Source organism: Globicephala melas, chromosome 15 (assembly GCF_963455315.2).
Source record: "Globicephala melas chromosome 15, mGloMel1.2, whole genome shotgun sequence".
NCBI lineage: Eukaryota > Metazoa > Chordata > Mammalia > Artiodactyla > Delphinidae > Globicephala > Globicephala melas.
Window position 1 is genome coordinate 61,091,887 of NC_083328.1, and position 25,604 is coordinate 61,117,490.

General features: G+C 51.7%; 1 protein-coding gene across 1 annotated transcript; it reads left to right on the plus strand.

Annotated features, from left to right (window-relative positions):
- Positions 1-1,415: 1,415 nt before the first annotated feature.
- Positions 1,416-24,531, plus strand: BPIFB1 (BPI fold containing family B member 1). The gene is made up of 16 exons (XM_030830911.3): positions 1,416-1,424; positions 3,884-4,033; positions 6,621-6,756; positions 7,460-7,567; positions 8,487-8,636; positions 9,405-9,486; positions 12,528-12,591; positions 14,662-14,747; positions 15,749-15,928; positions 16,875-16,928; positions 17,419-17,577; positions 19,678-19,745; positions 20,641-20,686; positions 21,799-21,862; positions 22,815-22,891; positions 24,448-24,531. The coding sequence occupies exons 2-16, from the start codon at positions 3,892-3,894 to the stop codon at positions 24,478-24,480; spliced, it is 1,449 nt and encodes a 482-aa protein (XP_030686771.3). The 5' UTR covers positions 1,416-1,424; positions 3,884-3,891; the 3' UTR covers positions 24,481-24,531.
- Positions 24,532-25,604: the final 1,073 nt, after the last annotated feature.

The following is a 25,604-nucleotide window of genomic DNA, read 5'->3' on the forward strand; positions in this document are numbered from 1 at the left end:
TTTGGGTCCAGCTCCCCGACACTAAGCTTGAGTCACTGGGGAAGGACAGAGTAGTAGTGAAGAGTGTGTGGTCTGGACTATACAATACACTCAAGTCCCAGCTCTGGAAGCCCTGGGCATGGACCTGGAGCAAGGCACTCACCTCTCAGGGCCTCAGATACCCTGGGTAAACTCAGGGCTGCTGACACCCACCTCTGGGTGAAGTGAGCCAAGGCACCCAGGCAGTGGGCGAGAGGGGTCCCCTTGGTTCACAGCCATGACTCACTCATTCACCCCGTGAATACTCACTGAGACTTCTGAAGGCACGGGCAGGGCAAAGTTGGTGCAACTGCTGCAGAATGAACGAATAAGAACACAGGCTAAGGGCTGGGTGAGCGCGCACCTCAGTTCATGCTCTCAGCAGCCTGTGAGGGAGGTGCTAGCATAATCCCCATTTTACAGATGAGGACATTGAGGCCCAGAGAGGTGAACTACCTTGCCAACAGTTACACAGCAAAGAAGGGGCAAAAGTGGGATTCAAACCTATTCTCTTGAGTGAATTAATTCATGGAGATGTGTATTCTTAAATCCCAGGACATATTTAGGAATAAGGGATGGGCAAGGCTATCCTTTCCATCCCCCAGGTTAATTATTTGGCTACACTATGATCATAACCTGTCTGCAAAGGCTCATCCTATTCTAAGCAATAATAACAGCAACAAGCACTCACATTTATTGAGCACTTACTCTGTGCCAGGACTTCCAGTCCCTGTCCTCTCAGCACTTGAGGAGGCAGGTGCTACCATTATTCCCATTTCACAGATGGGAAACTGAGACTCAGAGAGGTTAGGGAACATGTCCTGAGTCACAAGGCATGGAAATAGTGGCACCAGGACTGAAACTCAATCGGTCTCAGGACGCCCTGGGTCCACCAAGATATCCCTAGACAGGTTATGAGGTCAGAGTTTCGGTTTGAGTGCTGGCTCTGCCATTTGCTGGCTGGTGAAGCCGGTACCTCTGTGGCAAAGTCAAGGCAACAATGCTGACCCTGGTGGGAATGAGACTCCGTTGATATGACTGATGTAAAGCCTGGGGTGGCACCTCCACGTTATAGGTGCTTAATATGTCATCACTGCTCCTGTTTTCATCATTGTCCCCATGGGAGTGGCCGCCCAGGAGGCAGGGAGCCCCTTGCAGAGGCCAAGCTGTGCCCGGTCCGGCTCCCCTGCCAGTGCCCCACCCACCCCTCGCGTCAGCCAGATCCTCCTTTCTCCAAACCTCAGGAAGCTGGAGTTCGAGGTGGGGCTGTGGTTCACCAGATGCCACAAATATTTACCTTTGGAGACCTCAGCCCAGATGCAGAGGGTGTACAGGATATAAGGCTGGACTTCCAGACCCACTGCCCAGGTGAGGAGAGCAGCAGGCCGACGCCTCCACGTGTCCAGGTAAAAGGGTAGGGAAGGGGCTAAGGGCCTAAGTCACCAGGAAGGGACTGAGCTGGAGGCATCTGTTGGGGTCAGGTCAAGAGCAGGAGGGAGGCCTGGCCCCGGTGTAAGATCCCTCAGTCCACTAGGACCTCTGAGGGTCAGGGCCAGGGGGTAGAGAGGTGCCCAGCTTCCTCACCCAGAAGACCAAAGAGCAGTGATGAGGGACTGGACTGGCCCAGTCTTTCCCCGACCTCATCCCCACGACATTAATCCACTCTGCACGCACCAGCTGCTCTGTGGCCAGCCCTATGCTGGGGTGATTCTGGGGATAAGAACTATCAGACAGTCCTGGCCATCAAGAAACTCCCAATATGGGCCAACATGGTACATGCTGTGCTCAAGGAAAGCCCAGGGACATGGTGGTGGCGGACAGTCAGGGAAGGCTTCCTGAAAGAGGTGATATGTTGGTGGAGAAGCTCAGTAGAAGTTGGCTGGGCAAAGGAAGAGAGAAAGGCATCTCATGCAAAAGGAACAGCATAGGCAAAGGCCAAGAGGTGAGGTGCAACGTGGTGGGTGTGTGTGTCGTGCTTGGATTTGTAGAGGAGACAATTTTCCACAAGAGGGGAGGCTACCATCCTCTTGCTTCCCTGAGCACCTCTGATCAGAAGAGGACAGAGGGGTGTGAATTGATAATGAAGGCAAAAGAGAATCAAGGTATTTGAAAGAAAAAGACAGTGGGGTGGGGCCGGGGGGCTTCCCGGGTAAAAGAGCAGGGTGCAGGCAGGGCGTCACCGCTGTCTTCTGACTCTGACTGCAGGTGGCTCCTTCTGACCCTAGTATTAGCAATAATAACTCTCATCATCGGAGTAACAGCCAACACTCATTGAGTGCTTGCGGCGTGCCGGGCCACAAAGGGATGGCCCTACTTAATCCTCCCAAAAACCCTGTCATGTAAGTATTATTATTATTACCCCTTACTTTATAGATGAGAAAACTAAGACAGAGAGGGTAAGTCACTTGCTTGAGATCACACAGCAAGTGGTAGAGGCAGGCCTCCAATTCAGGTCTGTCTGACTCCCAGGCCCACGATATTTCTCCTCCACCCTCAGGTCTCCTGAGACTCAGGGATGAGGGTCCTATGACTTGACAGGGGTCCTCGTGGCCCAGACCTTCCCAGATTAGCAGGCTCACATTCTCCCACTATTCCAGGGCTCCCAGGGGCCATTCATTCATTCAGCAACCATTTACCTACTAAACACCCACTGTGTGCCAGGAACTAGGCTGGCTGGTGGGGACACAGTGGGGTGCAGGTAGACCCAACCCTTCCTCCCGGAGCCCTTGGCCTGGTCAGCAAGGCAGATATTGAAGCGTTACTGCAAGTGCGTCAGAGAGCTCACACTGCACCAGCTCGCAGAAGACACTCGTCATCCAGAGGCCACGTCTGTCTGAGGCAACAAGAAACCCGGGTGCTGAGCCAAGCAAGAGCCCAGGTCTCTGGGTCAGGATCCTCCGTCCCTCCAAGCAGGACCGCCCATAGGAGGCAGAAGGGTGCTTGGGGGCAGAGCCAGGATGCAGGCTGGCGAGCTCAGGATGAGGTTATAGCTGCGGATGCTCCACACCCTGCAGGGGACAGAGCAGCCCAGGAGCCAGGACACCCCAAGCTCCTCTCCCGGGAGGCACCCATGGGCCTCTCCTCTCTCTTTCTGCCTTTCTCTTCCTGGCTCCAAACAGCCACCTACTCCCTCCTCAAACCACTGAGTTTTATGAATTAAGCAAAGAGCTTTCCTACCACTTTGCATCTTACCTGAATTCTCATCTCCCTCCAGCCCCCAAACTTCCTGTCCTGGGCACATACCAGCCTCCAGGGTGACATTTCTCCAAGTGTGGTCCAGGCTCCCTGGTTGCAGGAGAGGGAAAGCTTTACAGAGAAAGGGACACGTAAGCGGTTTTCAAGAATGAACAGGAGTTCAGCAGGCAGATAAGGAAGCAGGAAGAGCAGGGCAAACGCACACACAGGAGAGAACGAGGTAAGTTCTGGGAACTTCAAGCAGCTTGGAAAGACTGGAAATTTGTAAAGCAAGAGGGGAACCCCAGGAAGTGAAGTTGGCTGAGGAACTGAAGAAGCAGAAGTGTTTTGTCCTGAGCACTGTTTTGTCTTGTAAGAAAATAGCTAATATCTTCCAAGTGCTTGCCACGCGAAAGGCACCGTGCCAAATGCTTTCTAGATATTAACTCATTTAATCCCGACTCCATGAAGTAGTGGTTATGATACCCATTTTCCAGAGGAGAAAACTGAGGCACAGAGAGGTTAAGTTGATTGTCTAAGGACACAGAGACCCAGTAGGGCTCCAGAGCCCACTCTATTGACCATCTCACTAAACAGCCTCTCCTGGACTCCATGCCCCAAGTCACCAGGCGTGGTGGGCCTGGCCTGGGTCTCTCTGCCCAGCTAACAGGGCCCTCTATGCTCACCCCAGGTTGTGCCATGGGCCACCTGCCCACCCCCAAGAAGATGGCCAGCCCACGGACCTTCACCTTCCTCTGTGGTTTGCTGGCAGCCAATCTGGTGGGAGCCACCCTCAGCCCTCCTGCGGTTCTCAGCCTCGGCCCAGAAGTCATCGAACAAAGTAAGTCTTGGCTGCCCAAGGCCTCACCACCATAAGGCAAGGGGGCAGGTAAAGCAGCCCTCCAAAGGAGGGAGAGAGTTCCCCATCACTGGGGGTATGCAGGGCACTGTTGGGCTCCCAGGTCTTGGGTGAGACTTGATTGGGTGAGTTACAAAATTGGGGAGTGTCTACGATCCTCAAGAGTCCATGATTCCAAGATCCCCTTCTTCTTAAATTCCACGATTCCCAAACGCACTACTCTGAGGTTCCACGGCCTGCAGAAGGGGTGTGCGGCCACTGCACGCGACGACGCAACTGCCTCTCCGGCCGCTCTCCCTTAAACCCCTTTGCCAGAGCGCCTCTTCTGAGTTAGACCCAGGGCGCAGCTAGTCTCCAGAGCAAAGACCCTCAGCTGGGAGTCTGGCCGCCTGGGCCACGGGCACAGCTTTACCATGCTCCAGCTCTGTGGCCCTGGTAACTCCCCGAGCCTCGGTTTCCTCCTCTGGAAGAGGGTCCGCCCCCTTAGGTTGTTGGGAAGTAACAACAACCTTCTTGTTACAGGAAGTAACAAGAGCTTCATGGCCTCTACAGCTCAGCTTCTCAATCTCAGCACTGCTGACCTTGGGGGCCGAATACCTCTGTTGTGGGTGGCTGTGCTGTGCACTCTAGCTGTTTAGCAGCGTCCTCGGCCCAGCTGTGACACCAAAAATGTCTCCAGACATTGCCAAGTGTCTCCCAGGGTACATTGCCCCAGTTGAGAACCACTGCTCCAGTGTTGTCCCCTGAGAGGGAGGAAATCAGTGGGCTCTGGAGGTCCCCCTAGAGCAAGTAGAGACCAATCCTCTGTACGCAGTGGGTCTGGGCTGCATCTGGATGGGCAGGGATGGGCCAGGTCCTGCAGGGCCAGACAGGCATTGTAACCAGAGGAGGGAACCCCTAGGAGGGATGGGAAGCAGAGAGCTCTTGACACTCTTTGGGGAGGCATATGTGCCTTGGGCCCACGCTGAATCGCAAGCATGTGGAATTTCAGCCAGAAGGAGCTTGGAGAAGAGCAGCCATTTAGGTTCCCCAGCAGCAGCGTCTGAGTTCAGGAGCTGTGTGCAGGTGGGTTGTCCTGGAGGCGATCCCAGGAAATACCTGCAAGAGAGCGGGAAGCAAGTCAGGTAAGGGGAAGCCAGTTACCACCGGGAGCTGCAGCTCAGTCCTACTGGGCGTCTGTGTTAGTCAGGGCCAGTCAGAAGCAGAAACCACACAGTAAGCCCAACGGATGGGTTTGTATGAAGAATTATCAGCAGGAATTGGAATACTGGAAAATTGGCTAAAAGGAAAAAAAGTGAGAACGCCAAATGAGACCCTAGGGATTGGGATGCAGTAGGGAGCTCAAATCCAAGTAATGAAGAAACTTGGAGGAGAGAATCCTCCCCAGAACTCATGGGAGGAGTGTGTTGAAGCCCCTTGAATGGTGGGGAAAGTCCCTGAGCTGTCTGGGGTGAGAGCTGGTCCACGGTTGGCAGGCTGAGGCCACCTGGCAGAGAACTGCCTGCCAAGGAGCAAATGGATTTCTTTGGGGGGCAGCCCCTGGACAAAGGGATTGCTGTTGACTCACTGGGAAGTTGTCCCTGGGTAACTGCCTGGAAGGGAGCTGGGGTGCCCCCAGCACGGGCTGCCCATGGGAGTCCACTCAACTCACAGCCTGAAGCTCTGGGAGGTGATGCCACTGGAGTCTGGCAAGAGGAGCACCAGGGCCAGGAGGGGAAGCTCCTTCCTCCCCCATGTCCCTCCAGAGCCTCTACTGACAGTGCTGAACAGTGCGCCAGCTGGCAGAGGAGGAATATTTACAGGGACCAGCTCCATTGTCACAGGGCAGGCAAAAAGGCCCACTTTGTCTCTGAGAGGCACCAACACACAGGGACTCTGGGATACAGCGTCCCCACGGGGCGGCGACACACCTAAGTCCTCCTGCCCGAGGGTGGAGGGAGCTGGGGTATTTATACACCAGTTCCCGTCAGTCACTGGCTGAGGTTTTCTTCTGGAGCATCAGCTCTCCAGCACTCTGAGCTGCTCTGCACACAAGTCAAATGGGCTCCAGCTGTCAGGAAAAAAAGTCCAACAGTGACCAGAACCCAGGGGTCCTGGCTCTTCCTTTCTCTACTCAGCACCTGGGGCTCTTTGGACAACAGGCCCATAGGATATGGATGTCAGAGAATCATTAGCAAGTGAGTTTCAGCAGCAAAACAGCCCCAAACAAGGCCTTATGAGTTCCCTGCCTCTTGGCTCCAGAGTGTTTGCCCCTGGCTAGGGAGAGAGTTGCAGGTCCATGTGCCGGGTGTCCTGGCCAACACTCCCGGCAGAGGCTGGCAATGTTCAAGGGTGTGAATGGTCCCACCCGTGCCCAGCCACAGTCTTCATGTGAAAGCGACCCATCCGGACCATCGTCCTGCAGGCCACATTTACACAGTGGAGATGATCAGCATGGAGCCATCCAGAGCCTCACCTTATATCCCAGTCCACGTAGCCCTGAGTGATGTCCCCTTCCAGCCTGGAGCCCCCACCAAGCCATCCTTCTCGCCCCCCCTGCTGGACCCTAATCCCTGGGATCTGTCTCCAGGGCTGACACAGAAACTGAAGGATCACGATGCTGTCAACACCCTGCAGCAGCTGCCGCTGCTCAGTGCCATGAAGAAGGAGTCGGCTGGGGGCATATTCAGCAGCCTGGTGAGGTCCATCCTGAAGCATATCGTCCGGTAAGTGGAGCAGAACCAAGTCGGGAGCTAGCTCTTTGCCCACACATCTGCCCAGGACGCGCTTTGCATGCTCAATCGATCGGTCAACCAGCATTGGTTGGTATCAGCTCTGTGCCTGACCGTGAAGGATGGCTCAAACAAAGCCTCTCCCTCAGAGGCTCCCAGAGGAGTAACAATAACCGTAAGAGAGTGACCCAGGAAGCCTAAGGGGGGTGACCTCAGAGGAAGGTCACCTGGTGTGGGAGGGTGAAGGGATAAGGCGATGCTTCTCAGTGGAGGGGACAGGTGAGCCAATGACTCCATGCTCACCAGGAGACAAGAAGAAATGGCATTCCAGGCAGAGGGACTGGCCTGAGGAAAGGCATGGGCAGGGGGAGGTGAGGGTCAGAGTGGCCGGTGCTCAGACCCCAAGGCCAAGAGGGAGAGATCAGCAGGGCCAGGGCTCAGATGGTCTTACAAGTCAGCCCCAGGAGCTTGGATTCATCTCCTAAGTGATGGGGGAGCCATGGAAGTGTTGCGGGCAGGGGAGAGGAGAAGGATGGGGGCAAGACCGTGCTGAGGAGGAGTCAGCACACAGGGCTTGGGTCCAGCTGCTCGCTGGGCACTGGGGGGTTGGAGACAGGAAAGATGGAGGGAAGCTGGTCTGGGGACGATGCTCAGTGAACATGAGGCATGAATCTCATCTCTCTCGTGTCCCATCCAGGCTGAAAGTCACCTCAGCCAGCATCCACCAGCTGCAGGTGCAACCCCTACATGATGGCCGGGAGCTGATGATCAATGTTCCCCTGGACATGGTAGCTGGATTCAACACGTGAGTGTCCCCTCAGTCAGGCACAGCTGGCCTGACAGTTTCCTCCACTCATTCTCCCCACCCCCATCCTCCATGCAGGTGTCTGGAAAAGAGAGTTCCAAGCAGAGGAAAGAGCAAGGGCAAAGGCCCTCAGGCAAGAGTGCACTTGCCTTGTTCACAGAACGGAATGAGAGCGGGGAAAGGGGGCAGTGAGGTGGTGCCCCAGTAGGCATCTGGGGCCAGATCGTACAGGGCCTTGTGGGTCAAGGTGAGGACTTGGTTTTACCAAGCGAGATGGGAGCCGTGCAGGGCTCTAAGCAGAGGAGGGACATGACATGATTTCACATTCTTCAAGAAGCCCTCTGGCTGCTGTGTATGGGGGCAAGAGTGGAGACAGGGAGGCTATCCAGAAGCTACTGCAATAATTCAGGAGGAGACAATAATAGCATGGACCGGGGTTTAGGAACAGGAAGGTGGTGAGAAGTAGACAAATTCCAAATACGTCTCGGAGGACACAACAGGATTTCCTGACAGATTGAATGGGGGCTCAGGGTGGGGCGGGAGGAGAGGGGAGATTGAGGGGTCAAGGCAGCATGGAGTGGCCAGCAAACAAAACAGGGAAGATCATGAGAGGAGAAGATTCGGGGAAGGAGCCATAGTTCAGTTTGTACATGTTAAACCTGAGATGCCTGTGAGACATTTGAGAAGTGAGTATAAGTTTGGAAGCTACTGACATAGGCAGAGGATTTAAACCAGGAGAGGAATCCAGAAACTGAGCCTGGGACACAATGAAGTCAACAGTTGAGGAGATGAGGAGAACCCAGCAAGGAGCCTGAGAAGGGAGGAGTGAGAGCCAGGAGACAGAGGTAGAAAGCAGGCTTGGCTTGATCCAGCCTGAAGCTGGGATGGAGCTCACAGCATGGGGCTCCTCCACTCCCAGGCCCCTGGTCAAGACCATTGTGGAGCTGCACATGGAGGTGGAGGCCCAAGCCATCATCCACGTGGAGACTAGCGAGAGAGACCACTCCCGCCTGGTCCTCAGCAACTGCTCCAACAGCCACGGGAGGCTGCGCATCAGCCTGCTACATAAGTGAGTGTGACCTCCTCCCACTGGGCTCCTGGCATGCCTGGGAGGGAAGCCAGGTGGTGTCCTGGCCCCATGTTACAGATGGAGAACATTGAAGCCCACAGAAGGAAAAGGACTTATCTCTCCTGACTCCTGATCTGGAGCTCCCTCCAGGAAATCTGTGATGTCAAAGAGAGCTCAAGATATCAAGGGTGAAGTGATAATGATGGGATTTCAGGCATCATGCCAGAAATTGGGGCAAACTTTTGAAGGTGGAGAGGAGGCTCTTTCCTAGGCCCCTCAAACCACACAGGTAGACTAGGGTGGAGCCATGGGTATAAACTGTGGAGTCAGGCAAACGTGTCTCCTTCATTTACTGTCCAGGTGACGCTGGGCAAGTCACCTCCCCATGCCTCACCTTCCAGGCCACAGTGAGAGGATTAACAGGGCAGCAGCGCTAAGCACTCAGCTGAGGGCAGGGCACGCAAAAGATGCTCAAAGACATGGTGCTTCCCTCCATCTCTCCTTAGCAGGAGAATGGGGGGGATGCCAACTGCCCTCATCCCAGTGTCCAGCACGAATTCCTAAAGACAAGCCCCAGGCCCTGTCCCTGAGAACTGTCTGCCACTGTCTACACCAGGCTCAGGGTCTACCCCAGCCTTGTTTCTAATAGGCCCTGTGCCTTGGGCAAGTTCCTTCCTCCCCTGGACTCAGTCTCCCCTCCTGTAAAACAGGGGAGGGGTGATCATCTCTGACCCTGCCTCATCTCTCTCCTCTTCTCCTCTTGGGAAGGCACTCCTTCCTGCTCAACTCCTTAGCTGACAAGGTCATAAGCCTCCTGGTGCCAGCCCTGCCCAAACTGGTGAAAAGCGAGGTAAGTGGAATCAGGGTCTCTCTGGCCTGTGAAGCTTGCTCCCCCTGTGGTTGGGGATGGAACTGCACGCTGGTGCTAAGGGACCTGCGTTTCCTTGAGTGGGAAGCTTCTGGGCTTGGGTCACTCTTTCAGCAGTGGATTCTTGAGATCAAGGTAATGAAACTCCCAAAAGTCAGCCAGGGGACCTTGAACAGTGATGTGCTGACAATTGCTCACAATTGACTCAGGAGGGGTTGGTTGAAGGAAGGGAGCTCTGATTTGTAACATTTACTGATTTCCTTGATGTAAACACCCCTTCCATTGCCAGTTTCAAGCTACTAGTGTGACGTCACTGAGCAGAGTCAGGAAGAGATGCCTGGTGGCCCACTCTTGTATGGCACTTCCACCATGCAGATACAATAGATGTAAATAAGCTAAGAACAGTAGATAACAGCAAAATAAACAAAATAATTAGGAAGTAATGAGTTTTGAGTTTTCATTGACTTTGATCTTAGCATAACTTATTTAATTGTAAGTTTATACAACTTAATTTTTAATAATGTCAGATTTAGCACCAAGCTCAGATATTCCTAAAAATTTAACGTTTGGCCCTCGTAAATTGGTCCAAGCTGGCTCGAGCACACCAGGGCCTCACACCATCCTGGTTGTGTCATCAGGGGTTTGTCACCCACCAGGTCTTGCTGCACTTATTTTTCTTATGTTTCTTATTCATAAACACGAATCCATCTCATTTTATATGTCCCTTCAATGTCACAGGTAAACTAAAACTCTATAAGTTGGATTCATCCACTGTGACCATTGATTTTCACTGTAAATTCCAAGATGTGTTCACAACAGTGATTCTCCTGGGGTTAAAAACACCTTGTCAGGGACTTCCCTGGCAGCCCAGTGGTTAAGACTCCACGCTTCAACTGCAGGGAGCGCAGGTTCGATCCCTGGTCACGGGACTAAGATCCTGCATGCTGCACTGCGCTGCATGGCCAAAATGAAATAAATAAATAATAAAAACACCTTGTCAAATAATTAATATACTTTTAATAAAAAAACTTTTTTGAATGGAAAACACACTATTATAACCAAAACTTTTGGGAAAATATACCCATAATCCTTCAACCTTGGCGGTTATTTTTTCTTTTGCCTGTTGTTTTCCAAATCTCCATCCACATGCACTCAGATTTTTATGTGGCTGCACTCGACATCAATATTATTTGATATCCTCTACAGTGTGTCTATTTCCTATGATAGATATGATAATCATAACTATTTTAATAGCTGCACCGTATTTAATACTTCTTAAAACCATTCCAGAGAGCCTTCTGAAAGGACTCTGAAAGTAAATAATTCTGTAAAACTTAGCTTTACTTATGTGAGGTACTTATTCTCTTAAGAAATTTTTTTTTCTATTTAAAGGTGGCAGTTTCTTCAAGTAGAGCCCAGCTGGAAATTTTTTCCCAGCCTCCAGCAAAATCATATTTTAACTGGCATTATACTTTAATAGCTAAAGATGTGTCTTCCACTAGAAAAGATGGCAAGAACTTGGGATTATAAAATGTTCTTTGCATGATATCTGTTTTTAAGGGTGAAAAGCCAAATAAAGTGAAAACTGGCATTCCATTAATCATCATGGTTTCCCACCATGAATCACTGGGTTTGAAACTGCAGTCCTATGAATATTTTACTTGGCATGAAGGGAAAAAGGCGCAGCATGTTTAAATCTGGCAGGAGCCCATCTAGAAAATGCTGATGCCCCTTTCAGTGTAAATATGTGGGTCCCAATCCCAAATGCACATCAGAACCTCTTGGGAAGGCTTTTTAAAATACCGATATCAGGGCTCGACCTGAAAGATTCAGATTTAATTGGCCTGGTGGGGCCCTGGTATCCCGGAGGATCCTAGCTGCCCCAGAGGAGGATTCTAATATGTAGCCAGGATTGAGACCCAGGGGTGGAACTGAAGGAAGGGGAATTGTGGGAGAAGACGCAGAGGGTGCCAGCGACACCCTTCCCGTGAGGAACAGGCAGTGAATGCTGGGAGTCTGTGAGCTCAACTCCTCCATCCTTCCTGGGTTCAGGGTTGGCAAAGCAGCTGGAGCAGGGAACAGGATTTTCATAGGAAAAATTAACATTCGTCAAAGTGCATTGTCATTTCTCGAGAGTAGCAATGGGTGGTCAATGAGAAGGTTCTTCACTGGGGAAATTGTACCTAAGACAAAATGACAAAATCTCAGAGCACTGCCCTGGAAAACAGGCTGCCTAGAGCAGAGAACAAGGCGTTTGGGCCCCATGGTCAAGTAAGCCAATTGTTTAACTTCCTGCCCAAGAAGAACAGCTCAGGCCAGAGGTTGTGACTATGGACATTTGGGCCCCCTAATTCTTTGTTGTGGTGGCCGTCCTGTGCATTGAGTGATGTTTAGTAGCATCCCTGGCCTCCACCTACTAGATGCCAGTAACACTCCCCCTAAACTGTGACAACTGAAAATGCCTTCAGAAATTTCCAAATGTCTCTTGGGAGACAAAATCCTCCCCTGCTGAGAACTGCTGCAATTTTGAGGGGAGAAGAGTTTGGGGGGCAAAGAGATATGTTGGAGCTAGAAACCCACAGAGATTGTTCGCAAGTCTGGTTGGGTCTGTCTTGCTGGCCTGTATTCTAACCTGACACGTGGAAGGAAGTCAGTACCTAGTGTTGACTCAAGAAGTGAATGAAGGAACGCATTCTCCATTTCCCTCCTATGGAAACGTGGGCTCTTGTGAACACGATGAGTCTGAGGGGAGGACAGCTGACAGGACAGGCACACCCTGGACACAGGGCAAGGGACAAACCATTGCAAAAGATGCCAAGTGACACCAGAGGCTGTGACGGGCTCCGAGCAGCGGTGATGGCTGGGGACGTAGACGCACCACTGAGTCCTCAAGCCCATGGGTGAAAATCTGGCTGGCCGTGGGCACAGGGATGGGACTCAGCTCAGGAGAGCTGGGCATGGGTCACTGTGGGGCTATGTGCTGGCGCCTGGCTGATGGAGGCCCTGCATTTGTGCTGTTGCAGCTGTGCCCTGTGATCGAGGCAGCCTTTGAGGACATGCGTGAGGACCTCCTGAACCTGACGAACGGTAGGTGTGCCGCTCTCTCATACCTTTCTCCTTGACTGCTGAGCTGGCCTCTAGGCCCTGGCCCTGCCCAAGGCAGGCCTCCCCCCATCAGGCTTGAGCAGCAACTTGGCCCAGGAGCAAGTGAGACAAAAATCATCTGATCCCTGGCCAGGATGAGCAGACAGGAAATCACCACAACTGTGACTTCATGAGCACACAGTATGTGCAAGGTTCTATGTGAGCCAGTGGGCACCCCAGATAAACGCAAGTTCAAATCCCAGTTCTGCCACTGATTTGCTCCATGGCTTTGAAAAAGCCAACTCCACCTCCTTATTCTGTTTCCTCATCTATAAAATGGGGTTTATGCAGCCCTACCTCACAGAATTGTTAGTGAGGCTTAAAAGTTTATGGGAAAGTTCCAGATACATAGCAGGTTCTCTGCCTGGCACAGAGAGGTGCTTACAGATGTGTGCTGGATGGGTGGATAGATGGATGGATGGTTGGATGGATGGATGGATGGATGGATGATCAGAGACTACTATGGGCTACTAGGGAAGAAATAAATTGTATCCTCAGATCACTCACAGTGAAATTCTGAGTTCTTGGACCCCTCAGAGAGGGAACTGGTAGGAAGAAGAAAATTCTACCATCTACTCTTTTGGGATCTGAAGAGGTTCATTCAAAGCCCCCAGAGAGGAGTGGAAAGAAGAGAATGGAATCAATAGGCATTCAGCACCCATAGAGCACCTGCTTTGGGCCAAGCCCTTGGGCTGAGTGTTTTATATACACTATCTTACTGACTCCTCAGACAACTCCATGAAGTGGAGTGGATCACTACCCCACTTCACAGATAAGGAAACTGAGGCTCAGAAATGAAATCATTTGTCCAAGTCCACAGAGGAAATTAATGATAGGGGAAGGCTTTAACCCAATTCTTCAAGTTCCAAATCTGGTTTAATTCAGATTTGAGCCAACTTTACTAGGTACCAGTCCTGTACAACCTACGAGGCCGGTATACTACTCTATCCCCATTTTAAGATGAGGAAACTGAGGTTCAGAGGCAGGAAGAGGCTAGCCAAGGCTGCTGGGGCTCCAACCCAAGTCTGTCCGGCTTCCCTGTTCCCCAGGGGCAGGGCAGGAGGCCTCCCCGAGGAGTAGGCAGACCAACGACCAGCTCCCCGTCCGCCTCTGCGCCCCTCCCTTGTCCTCTCCATTTTCCGCCCGGGCACATGAGACGCCGCCGCCATCTGGCGGCCAGGTGGGGAATCCCAAGGCAAACGCACGCAATCCCTAGCACAGACCCAGACCCTGGGGGGGCGTGCAGATCAGTCTGGTGGGGGAGGTAGACAGGTATAAGCAGTAGGTCAGTTTTGTTCCAAACCAGAACGTTGGCATAGGACCGACTGGGTTCAGATCCTTTCACAGTATGCCCTTGAGCAAGTCACTTCACTCTCGTGAGCCTTGCTTTCCCCATCTGTAAAATGAGGGTAATTGTAGGACCTACTTCCTAAGGTTATTGTGAGGATTCCATGAGCTAACACATGTAAAAGTTTAACACATTACCTGGTGCTTGATATATGCTCAATAAATGTCAGTCAGTATCATCATCATCTTTTTTTTTTTTTGATGTTGTGGATAGGAGTTTATTAATTAATTTATTTATTTTTGCTATGTTGGGTCTTCATTTCTGTGCGAGGGCTTTCTCTAGTTGTGGCAAGCGGGGGCCACTCTTCATCACAGTGCGCGGGCCTCTCACTATCGCGGCCTCTCTTGTTGCGGAGCACAGGCTCCAGACGCGCAGGCTCAGTAGTTGTGGCTCACGGGCCTAGTTGCTCGGTGGCATGTGGGATCCTCCCAGACCAGGGCTCGAACCCGTGTCCCCTGCATTAGCCGGCAGATTCTCAACCACTGCGCCACCAGGGAAGCCCCATCATCATTTTTATCATGGTCCTTATCAACATCATCATTACGCCTGCCCCTCCCCTTACTCCACCTCATGCAATAATGCTGTCCCAGCCCAAAGCAGCCCCAAACCATCCCATCCAATACTGTCCTCCGCCCTCACAGAACTTTCTTCTTCTCCCTGAGCAGTGCCTGTTTCTCTCAACTCTGATCATCTGGAGTTTGACTTTATGTCTCCTGCCATCGACCATAATGTTGTTCATCTCATCCTGGGGGTAAGTGTCATGGGACCTCAAGGAGAAAGTGGGGACATCACTGCCCTTCTCTGACTCCCAAGGGTCAGACACCATGGGTCTGTTTCAGGGGAGAAAAACGCCAGTCACAGTTAGGACACACAGGCTGATTTAGAAGAATCTCAACAGGCTGAATGTGTCCCATGTAAACCATTCTGATGGAGAAAAATCAGCAGCTGGAAGCCACACACAGAACATGGACCCCAGTGACCTGATTTCCTGCAACCCTGATTTTTCCAGTCAGGGTCCAGAGTGTGTGGGGTTCTTGGCCTTTCTTGCAGGCAAGCCCCTTCCATTCCTTAAATACCTGGTGACCTTGAACAAGAGCCCAGGATGGAGACACATCATTGAGGATCACACAGACCTAAGTTTCTCTCCCAGCTCCACAGCTCCCTGGTGTGTGACTTTGGGCAAGTTTCTTCACCCCTCTAAGCCGCAATTTCCTGATCTGTAAAATGTAATAACAATGGTCACCAAGGAGAGGAAGAAATGAGGCTGCATGGGGCCTGGCAAGAAACCAGTAACCATCAGTTCTCTATAAAATGTGGAGCCTCCCACCCACACTGGGGCTGGACGCCCTCAGGGACCAGTTCAAGCAACGGAGCGTGAATCTCAGACCAGCTTTCGTGGATCCTTGGAAAACAGCAGCATCAAACATTTCCATCCGTTCTGTTGCAGTCTTGAATTTTCCCTTCATCTAAAGGGTTTGTGAGGTATCTGAGAAGTTGAAACCTAAATGCCACATAAGACATCTAGATTTTTTAAAAATCAGAGATTACCTGAGGGGTGCAAGTGCAGTAGATGTTGCTAGGCACCTGAGATAAGTCATCATCTACAGCAAAGCACTGAATGCCAGGCTGAGTTTCCTGGCAGCAAATGCAAAAAGGGAAACAAGCTGAATGGTGTCATTTCCTTCTAGGTTATTACTGGATATGTCGTGGAGTTAAAGTTCCCAGACAACTTTCTGCTCTGTGTCTCCTTAGGCCAAGTTGGTGGACTCGGAAGGAAAGGTGACTAAGCTGTTCAATGACAGTATGGATTCCCTGAATCTGCCCTCCCTATACCACAGCCCTTTCAGCCTCACCATGAGGAAGGATATAGTGAATGCTGCAGTAGCTGCCTTGCTCCCTCCAGAAGAACTCATGGTCCTGTTGGACTATGTGGTAAGCCTCAGCATGGGACAGAGCGTGAAGCCACCTCTGCCGCATTATGGGGATTTCCTGAATCAACGGGGACACAAGGACCCCTAAGCAGGCACCATCTGTCAGGCTCAGCTTACATACCTCCAGTGATGGAGAGCTCACTCCCTTCTCGAACAGACCCTGCCTCTGATATATAACTCCAAAGCTGAAAACCTCCCTGTAACATCCAGCACCAGTCCTAGTTCTGCCCTCCTGGAACCTGAAATGCCTGCTTCCTCTACCAAATAACAGGCCTGTCCAAAGGGCATTTTAGATTCTGACTGGCCCTGGGATGGTGATGGCACCACCGTCGTCCACTGCAGGACCCACGGCAGACATCACTAATCTCTCGGGGCCCTCCTTCCTGTTGACCCTGGATGCCGACACAGCCACAGAATCCTGATCAAACCAGCACAGCAGAAAACCACCCCTAGTCAACTGGAGTGTGCCACCTCACCGGGGTGACCGATGGGGAAATCGAGGCCCAGAAGGGGATAGGGTTGGCCCAAAGTTAGGGGAGTGGGACAGGACTTCAGGTCAGCTGACAGACAAGAGATCACCAAGATCTCGGGGATTAGAAGTCAGGGTGAGGGGCTGGGATGACAAGAAAAGGGGAGTGGTCACCAGCAACCACATTCATGACTATAGTAAGAATTCGGTTGCTTCTCTATGTCCTCAGAACAGGGAGCCAGCCGCCCACAGACCCACGAGCACCACCAACCCACAATAAAAGTCCAGGCTGGCGGGGACTTCATTCTCCACAGCCACTGACATAGGGGATGTTTCCCACCAGGGACAGACATGTGCACTGGACCACCAGGTCCTCCCAGCTTTTCTGGGGTTTGGGGGATCCCAGCAGTGGGGCTGCTGGGGGTGTGTCTCCCCTCTCCCCGCCAGCGGACCTGCTCTGGCTTCCTCTCTTCCTTAGCTTCCTGAGATGGCCCGCAGGCTGAAGTCAAGCATCAAGGTGATCAGTGAAAAGGTTGGTCCATTTGCCATTTGCAGCCTGAAGGGTGTTTGCTGTGGTCTGTCTACTGGCCTCTGGGGAGTAAAGTATGTGTGGAACTGCTCTGTCCTTCGAGCACTGGTGACTGTAACAGACTGGTCCCAGTCCTCACGGATATTTCAATCTAACAGGACAGTTTGACCTGAATCAAATAATTACACAGATAATAATTCAGTTACAAGTGTGATGACAAAGGACAGATTCTAGGGGTTATGAGAGCACTACTGGGGCACCTGATAGAGTCTGGGAGATTAGGAAGGGCTTCCCTGAAGGGAAAAGTATTCCAGATATAGGGAGAAGCAAAACCAAAGGCTGTGAGATGGGGAGAGCAACAGTCTATTCCAAGATCTGAGGAAGCAGGGAGTCCAGGAAGGTTGACAGTGGCCAGACCACATGGGGCTGCATGGGGCCGGCAGGCCATGGTGAGGCACTTGGGAGGTCACATGTGGGTCTGATGTCCTTTCAGGCAGCAAATCAGCTGGGGCGCACACAAATCGTGAAGATCCTGACTCAGAAGACCCCAGAGCTCCTTGTGGACCAGGGCCATGCCAAGGTGGCCCAACTGATCATGCTGGAAGTATTTGCCACCAATAAAGCCTACCGCCCCTTCTTCACCCTGGGCATTGTGAGTTCAGTTGTCTGAGACGTTGGCAGCAACCTGCGGGACACCCCTGTCCACTGTTCCTGTTCACCCCTTTTGCTTTGCTAAACCTTTCCACCACTCTTTTTATCTCAGAGGGATAGGGGAAGGGAATTCTGAACCAAGAATCAGGAGATTTGGGGGCCCAGCTCTTTATTAGTCAGGATCTTTGGGCAGAAATTTAATTCACATGCACAAAATGAATTCTATTAGCTCATATAACTGAAAAGTCTAGGTCAAGATAGCTTCAGGAATAGCTGGATCCAGGCGTTCAAGCAATGTCATCTTCATTCTTCTCTCTTCCCTTGTTTTTCTTTGTGCTACCTTCATCCTCAGGCAGGTTATCCCTTCATGGAAGTGCCCCCAAGCTACATCAGGCTTACAACCTATCCGCTTGGCAACCCCAATGGAAAAGCTTCTCTTTCCCAGTAGTTCCAGCAGAACTTCCAAACCTGACTCTCATTGGCTGAGTTAGGGTCAAATGCCCACTCATGAACCAACCAGTGTGGCCAGAAAAACGAAGTATGTAAATTTTCTGAGCTGGGACACACACACACAAACACACAGGAGTGGGGGATTGGGTTTGGCTCTATCCAAACCACAGTGCTGAGAGGGAAAGGGGTAATTCCTCTTCTGAAATATGAACAGAACTAAATCAGCTCCAAGTAAGTTCTTAACTGATTTTTGCAGTAACCCCAGCAGGTCAGATCTCAGAGCTTCTATATAGGGGGACCCTGTGCGTAAAGGTATGGGGCTGGGAGTCATCAAAGGGCAAGCCCAGTAGGAAGGTATCTTAGATGGGGCCCTTAGAAACAGGCCCGAGACAAAGACTCTTATAAAAGTGATGTATTGGGGGAGAGCTCCCAGGAGAAGGACTGAGCAAGGATGTGGTCTCAGCTGGAGGCTCGCTTCTGCTTCACCCCACAGAGAGCTCTGGAGCATGGCGGCACCACAGAGTCGAGTCCAGGCTGAAACAAGAAGGTTGGCCTTTTGTTCCCCCTTGTCTTTCAGTTGTTGGCCATAACTGTCCCCAGAGTAGGCACAACATAACCTCCCAGCAAGGCCGCTCCGCTCCAGCAAGGGCAGTTCCCCAGACAAGGGGAAGGCTGGGCACTGTTCGCAGCTGCATTCAGCTGAAGAATGATGCCCCACCCAAAAAATGGATCTGAGTGGGCCACCAGCTGCATGCTACAGAGGACAGGGAGAAGAAAGAGACGAGGCGAGGTTCATGGTTGGGCCCTGGATAAGTGAGGCCGAGGAATCTGGACATCACCTGGTTGTTGGAGGCTAACGTTACACTCTCCTTACAGGAGGGTCGCTGCATGTCCTGTGCAGGCTGTCCACACGCCACGTCAGCGGGCACCATTCACACAACTCCAGGACGCACAGTGCCCTGGTTTCCTGTGTGGGAGGATACTCTGAGCCCCCAACCAGCAGGGGAAGTGGACTGCCCCTGGCCAGCCTCACTCCCTGGGGACTTCCCCTCCATGGCCAATGGCAGGCACTTTTCAAAAGGTCACCAAGCCCAGGCCTGCAGGAGAAGTTTGTTCTCTGGGTGCAGCTGCCCTGGAGCTGGAGCCTGGCACTTGGGCTCACCCCAGCCCATGGGTCAAGATGATGGATATCTTCGGCACCTGCGTTTCAGGCCTGGCTGTTTCTGACCTTTCCAATAATAATAACCGGTTAAGATTTACCATCCTGTCTGCCCCTCAGTTTCCTCACCTCTACAATGGGGTAATAATAGGACTCACTTCACAAGAGTCGTGAGGATCAAAGGAGACGATCAGATAAAGCTCTTAAAACACCACCTGACACACAGTGAGGGCTCTGTGTGTATTGGCTACTGTCATCATTGTCATGATCAGTAATCCTCTGTGCAGTCTCTTCAATGGGGAGTGGGTACAGGTACCAGCCCAATAAAGAAGGAATTTGAGGCCCACAGAGGTCAGACCCTTTCCCAAGGTCACAGCCAACAGCTGAGATTCAGACGGTGTCAGCTTGGTCCCAGAGCCTCCTCGCAGAACCCCACACTCTACACCTGACACATCCTCTAAATAAATGGGGCCTGGGTTTCTCTTGTTGCAGGAAGCCACCTCAGAAGCTCAGTTTTACACGAGAGGTGACCTACTTATGCTCTACTTTAACAAAATCAGGTAAACATGAAAATCACTGTGAAGATTCTGCTGATGAAAATGAGTCCTGTCTGGTGACCACTGGTTTCTTTAAACACCCAGTGTTTTGAGCCTCTGGGGTGACAGCGTGAGTGAAGGCTGCTTCAGGACAGGCAGAGAGGCTGTCTTGCCGGGTCTGTCCTACTGTCAAGGACTGAGTGTGAGAGAAAGCAGAGGGACATGGCCTTGCAGCAGTCACGGGGCAGGCTGACCCTGGCCACGCGGGAAGGGGCCGCCCAGCACCATCCCCTCGGCCTGGGGCAGCCCATTTTGGACACCAAGAAAGTGGCAGTGACAGTCATGCCCAGATGCTGAGCCCCCACGGAGCCCAGCCCAGCAGCACACGGCTCCCGCTGCCTCCTACAACCCTGCCTGTCCTCCCCTCATCCCACCACCCTCCTGCTGCCCCAAAGGGAGTTCAGGGGTTGCAAACTGGAGCCTCCTGGGACAAATCAAGCCCATGGATGTGTTTTCATCAGCTCACATAGGGTTAGGGTTTTTAATATAAATTAGTCGCCAACATATACAAATCAGAATATCTGGCCGCCATGGCCTGCATTCCTACATGGCAACAAACAGTGGAGCTAGGAATTAGGTACCCCCTTTAGAAGGAGAAAGAGCTCCTCAGTCCACCATGGTCCTCACTCCTGGGGGTGATCTTTCTGCCTGCTCTCTGGGCAACTATTTGTTTGCTATCTCCCCCTGCTTCCCCCATGTATTACAATGTAAGCTCCATGAAGCAAGGATTTTATTTGGGTCACTGCTGTACATCCAGAGCCTGCACCGTGTCTGGTACACAATAGGTGCTCAGTAAGTAGTTGGTGAATGAATGAATGGAACTCCGAGGGACCAGCCTCATGGGCATCTTCTGTTGCAGCTCTGATCAGATTCACCTGATGAACTCAGCCATTGGCCTGTTCAATGTGAGTATGTACAGATTTTCCCTGGGTATGCAGGGGATTGCCGAGGATAGTCCATCTCAGAAGCAGACATTGCCCAGGATTTGCTTTGAACAAGGTCCCCACGGGCAGCCCCATGGTGAGCTGGCCAGCCTCCCCGATCTCAGCCTCAAAGTCCAACCTCCTGGTTCAGGTGTTTACTGAGCACCTACTGTATGCCAGACACAGCTGAGAATACACACATTCACAAACACAGATACACACAGACTTCCCTTCTGTAAAGTTCTGACCCTAAATCAGAAACAAATCTCCTTTATTCACATCTCATTTTGCTCATATAGACTCACCTCAGTGGTGACCCTGGGCAGCCCCTTCCCCCCCAGTCCTCAGTTTCCCTGAGTCAGACTGAATCAGAGATCTCAAATTGGTTGAATCCTGTCTTCTGCTGTGGTGGGGTATTTGTTTCTATGTTTTGGAGAGGGGCAAATTTTTCCACCCTTTTGTTCTTTTAATTTTTTTTGACAAATTTTTTTTTTTTTTCTTTTTTTGCGGTACGCGGGTCTCTCACTGCTGTGGCCTCTCCCGTTGCGGAGCACAGGTTCCGGATGCACAGGCTCAGCGGCCATGGCTCACGGGCCCAGCTGCTCCGCGGCATGTGGGATCTTCCCGGACCGGGGCGCAAACCCGTGTCCCCTGCATTGGCAGGCGGACTCCCAACCACGGTGCCACCAGGGAAGCCCGACAAATATTTTTTAATGGGGAGGTTTCCACATGAAAATCAGGACTTCTGGCTTCCCTTGAGAAGTCAAAAACTCGGGAAACAGGGTGAAATTCCCTTGGAGAATTCTGCTGAAACAGAGCGGTGGAGCCCTTGAGATTGGGGGTGAGGGATGCATCCCACAAACGTACGTCAGTCCCCTACCTGCTGGATTCAGGGTCACCTGGTTTGTGCCCCACCCCTCCCCCCACAGCCTATCTTGTCCATGGAGCCCTTGCAGTTCTGACCAGTCAGGAACCTGAGATTCAGCATCTCCACCAGCTGCCCTCGCCACAGGGCGGGACTGTGCCCATCCTAGCAATGGCTGGGAGGACTTCAGATTCTCAGCCAGGGTGATGGGGCCCTTTCTCTTTCACAGCCTGAACTTCTGAAAGACTTCACCACCAAGATCCTTGCCTCCGTCCTGCTGCCAAACGAGAACGGTGCGTCCCTTTGCTGTCCATCCCCCTGGTCCCCAGGGCATTGAGGGCAGGTGCTTTACTTCTCCTGCCTGTGTCTCCACTTGGGGCCCCTTTCATTTATTTTCCACCTATCCTCAGAGCCTAGTTCTAATTCTGCCTCCTCCAGGAAGTCTTCCAGGTCACCCACCTGGAAATAAGCTTTCCCATCTCCAGCATCCCAGCCCAATTCCTTCACTCATGCCAGAGCCTAGGCATGCATGGCAATGCCCCAGGCTCACAGGGCTGACAGCAGGAGAGAGACAGAGGTGGAAACAGACAACTAGAGCACACCCAATGTGCCTCCGATAGACCCGGGCTCAAGTGCTGATTCCCCTTCTTGCTGGCTGCCTGGCCTTGGACAAGCTGCCTTATCATCCTGAGCCTCAGTTTCTCCCTCTGTAAAATGTGAAAATAAGAGCACCTTCCTCAGAGGCATAAAGGAGAAGATGTGTGTATGGGGGCAGAGAGGGGGCGCCGGACACAGTCAGTGTTCAACAGTTCTTAGCCTTTGCTGTTGTTGGCTGTTATTCATGTCAGTAGTGGAGGAAGCCAAGAGAAAAGGTTGGAATTATTCCCGTTCAGCCCCAGGTCTTGGGGATGGGGAGAATTGGTAACCTCTGACTTTTGTCATGTCTTTGTTTTATCAGAGTAAGAAATCTCAAAGTATAGGCACGTGTTGTGGATGACGGGAGGCCCTGATCTTTCTTGAGCAGGAGCAGGAGAGGATGTGAGGGTACCTTTAGGAGCAGCCAGAAGCTGGGGCTGGAGACAAAAAATGGGGAGATGAGGCTGGGTGGATGCTAGGGCTGGAGAACAGGGAGAGGCAAAAGGGGCAGTCTGAGTCGGGAGTGCCACGTCAAGGAACTGTGAGCCTCCCACAGCTGCCCAATCCCACCCCAGGCCCACCATTCTCTGACCACACTTGTGATTTCAGGCAAATTAAGATCCGGGATCTCAGTGTCAATGGTGAAGGCCTTGGGATTTGAGGCAGCTTCGTGGTCTCTGACAGAGGTGAGTGGGGTTAAACATACAGTCGCAGGGAGAGCCCAGGGATGGGAGGTGGGTGCTGCTCTCCAATCCTGGTCCCTCTGGTCACTTATGGGGGACCTTGGGCAAGTCCCTTCTCTCTCAGGGCCTCACGTCCTCATCTGTAAGCGGAAGAGGATGGCTGTCCTAGCCTGGAGTCATAAACCTCCAGCCTTTTCTATCTTACCTGTCATCGCACCTGGCAGAGGGAAGGGTAGGAGGCTTTGTTAACTGGCTTCAAAGGCAAGGCGACATTTGACTCATTTTCAACTGCCCAGCCTCAAAAACTGTGTCCATGCTTCAGCTGGCTTTGATGGAGAATTATGACAGCATACTGTGCATGATACCTAGGCTGGGTCTAGACTCAGGGACCAGAGGACCAGTTCAAATGCTAACTCTGCCTCTCTCTCTAGCCAGGGGCCCTCAGGCAGATCCTTTGGCCTCTCTGAGCCCAGGTTCCTTACCCATAAAACCAGCAGGTGTCTAAATATACAGGCCAGCCATGCACTAATGAACTATATACAATGATTCAATTATAATATAAGCAGTTTATCTAAGACACATACTGCATTTAATTCATGTTGGATGGACACAACAGGTGTCCATCCAACTGGGTGGCTGGAGCTTAGTAGATCTCATGTATCTCTTATTAGGGGGAATTTAGCAACTGTCCTTTTTTTTTTTTTTTAATCAAGTTGCAAAGCATCATTTGCAGTTCGGGTTAGAAAGGTATCATTTCACACTTTGGATCTGCTTTTTCCAAATTTCCTGTTTTGCTCTATTAATTTGTTTTGGACTAGCAGCACACTGATATCCTTTTTATAGCCTTACAATGTAATATGTTTTAAAATCTAGTCAAAGGAATGAATAAATGGATAGATTTGAGGGAATTCCCTGGCGGTCTAGTGGTTAAGACTCCGTGCTTTCACTGCCAAGGGCCCAAGTTCAATCCCTGGTGGGGAACTAAGATCCCACAAGATGCGCAGCAGGGCCCCCCAAAAAAAGGACAGATCCGAGATTAAACAAGTATGGCTTTTAAAAAGTTAATGGTAGAATCTAGGTGATGAGTATACAAGTGTTCACTATAAAATTCTTTCAACTTTGCTGTATATTTGAAAATTATCATAATAGAATGTTGGGGGAAATCTAATAGGTTACATTCCTTGTATCACACTTAGTTTCCTCAAAAAAGGCAGACTGTTGTTAAAAATTTAGCTGCCTGGGACCCAATGGATACAGCCAGGAATCTACATTTTCCAAAACTTCTTGGGAGTTTTGTTAATCTGCTGGGCCTGGGGACAACAGTCCTATATAACCCCAGACTTTGCACTCAGATACTTTACCTGTGCCCCAGGCCCCTGCATGGTGTCACTGTTCACACACAGACGCTCCTGCTCTGACCCTCCCAAGAATTTTTTATGAGTGAATTCAAGGTCATGACCCCCAATACCAGCAGTCACCTTGTGGAGGATAAACTAGCATAAACCACAAAAGGGCAGAATGTTAAAAAAACTTTTTTGACTTTTCTCCTCCAATTCCAGGATGCCCTTGTGGTCACCCCGGCCTCCTCATAGAACCTCAGACCATTTTCCTCTCTCCCAGTGAAGACTTGCACTGGAAGTGTGGAAGCCAGCTCTGTAGACTGGCCCTCTCTGCAGTAAATAAACTTGTCTGTGACTCCTGCAGTCTGGAGTGTGTCTTTGTCCCAACTCAGAGGTCATTTTGCCCCTGGCAGGCTTAGGGACTGGACATCCAAGCCACATCTAGGTCATGTTCAGGCACATCTGAGCCAATCTGAGCCATGTCCAAGACATGTCTTGGTGATATCAAAACACACGTGGACAAGGTCCAAGGTTTTGGCCACCTCCCTGAGCAACAGGAATAAAAAAGCCAGTTGCCCCCTCCTGCCTTCCACGTCAGCTTCTAGACCACCTATGGTAGGACAGCCTCTCTGGGGGGTACGCACGTTGCGTTGATCTTGGTGATGTGGTGGGTCGGGGGCTCGCTGAACAGTGTGACTCTGGAGGCAGGATTTGAGTTCTGGCCTGGACCCCTCAGTGGTTGCTTGACCCTAAAATATGGCTCCCCGTCTCTGGGCCTCCGCTTCCTTCTCTGTAAAATGGGGAGAATCTTAGTCCCCACCTTGGAGGGCTGTGGTGAGGATGAAATGAGAGAAAATAGTTCCCAGCACGTGGGAGGTGCTCAAACAATGTCATCTGTGGGTGATGTCATTGTCACTCTTGTTACCTGGACTCCGGGATGTTGGGCCTTATCACTGAAGTCCCTTCCCACTTAGACAGCACGTGACTGTCATTGTCTCCCTGGCCCTCCTGATGCCAGCAGGTTCAGGACAGACAATAAGGCCCCTGTCCTCCAGACTCTGGGTCCGTCCCAGCACACAGAGCTCACATCCCATGAGGGGCCTTGCAGGAAGGGACAGGCGGGTGTTTCAGGAAAAGACGCTACACAGCTTCACAGTAAAAACATCCATAAGAACACCTCGCAACGTGGAACGGCAGCCAGGTAGGAGTTTCTCCTACAGGACTCCTACAGGTTAGGCCGAGAGGGACAGGACAAGACCCTGCACGAGGTGCTTACACTGGGGTCAGTGAACACTCGCTGGGCAGTTGCTGAGTGCTGGGCCCTGTGCTGCAGCTCCCCACATGCATCCTCGACCCCCAGCCACGCTTTGTGGTCC

What these genes read in the sequence shown, in the direction of transcription:
- BPIFB1 (XM_030830911.3), top strand. Translation starts at nt 3,892, where the DNA reads ATGGGCCACCTGCCCACCCCCAAGAAGATGGCCAGCCCACGGACCTTC. An exon ending in ATCCTGAAGCATATCGTCCG is followed by an intron (nt 6,757 to 7,459) that starts GTAAGTGGAGCA and finishes TGTCCCATCCAG; the next exon opens with GCTGAAAGTCACCTCAGCCA. An exon ending in CCTGCTGCCAAACGAGAACG is followed by an intron (nt 21,863 to 22,814) that starts GTGCGTCCCTTT and finishes TTGTGATTTCAG; the next exon opens with GCAAATTAAGATCCGGGATC.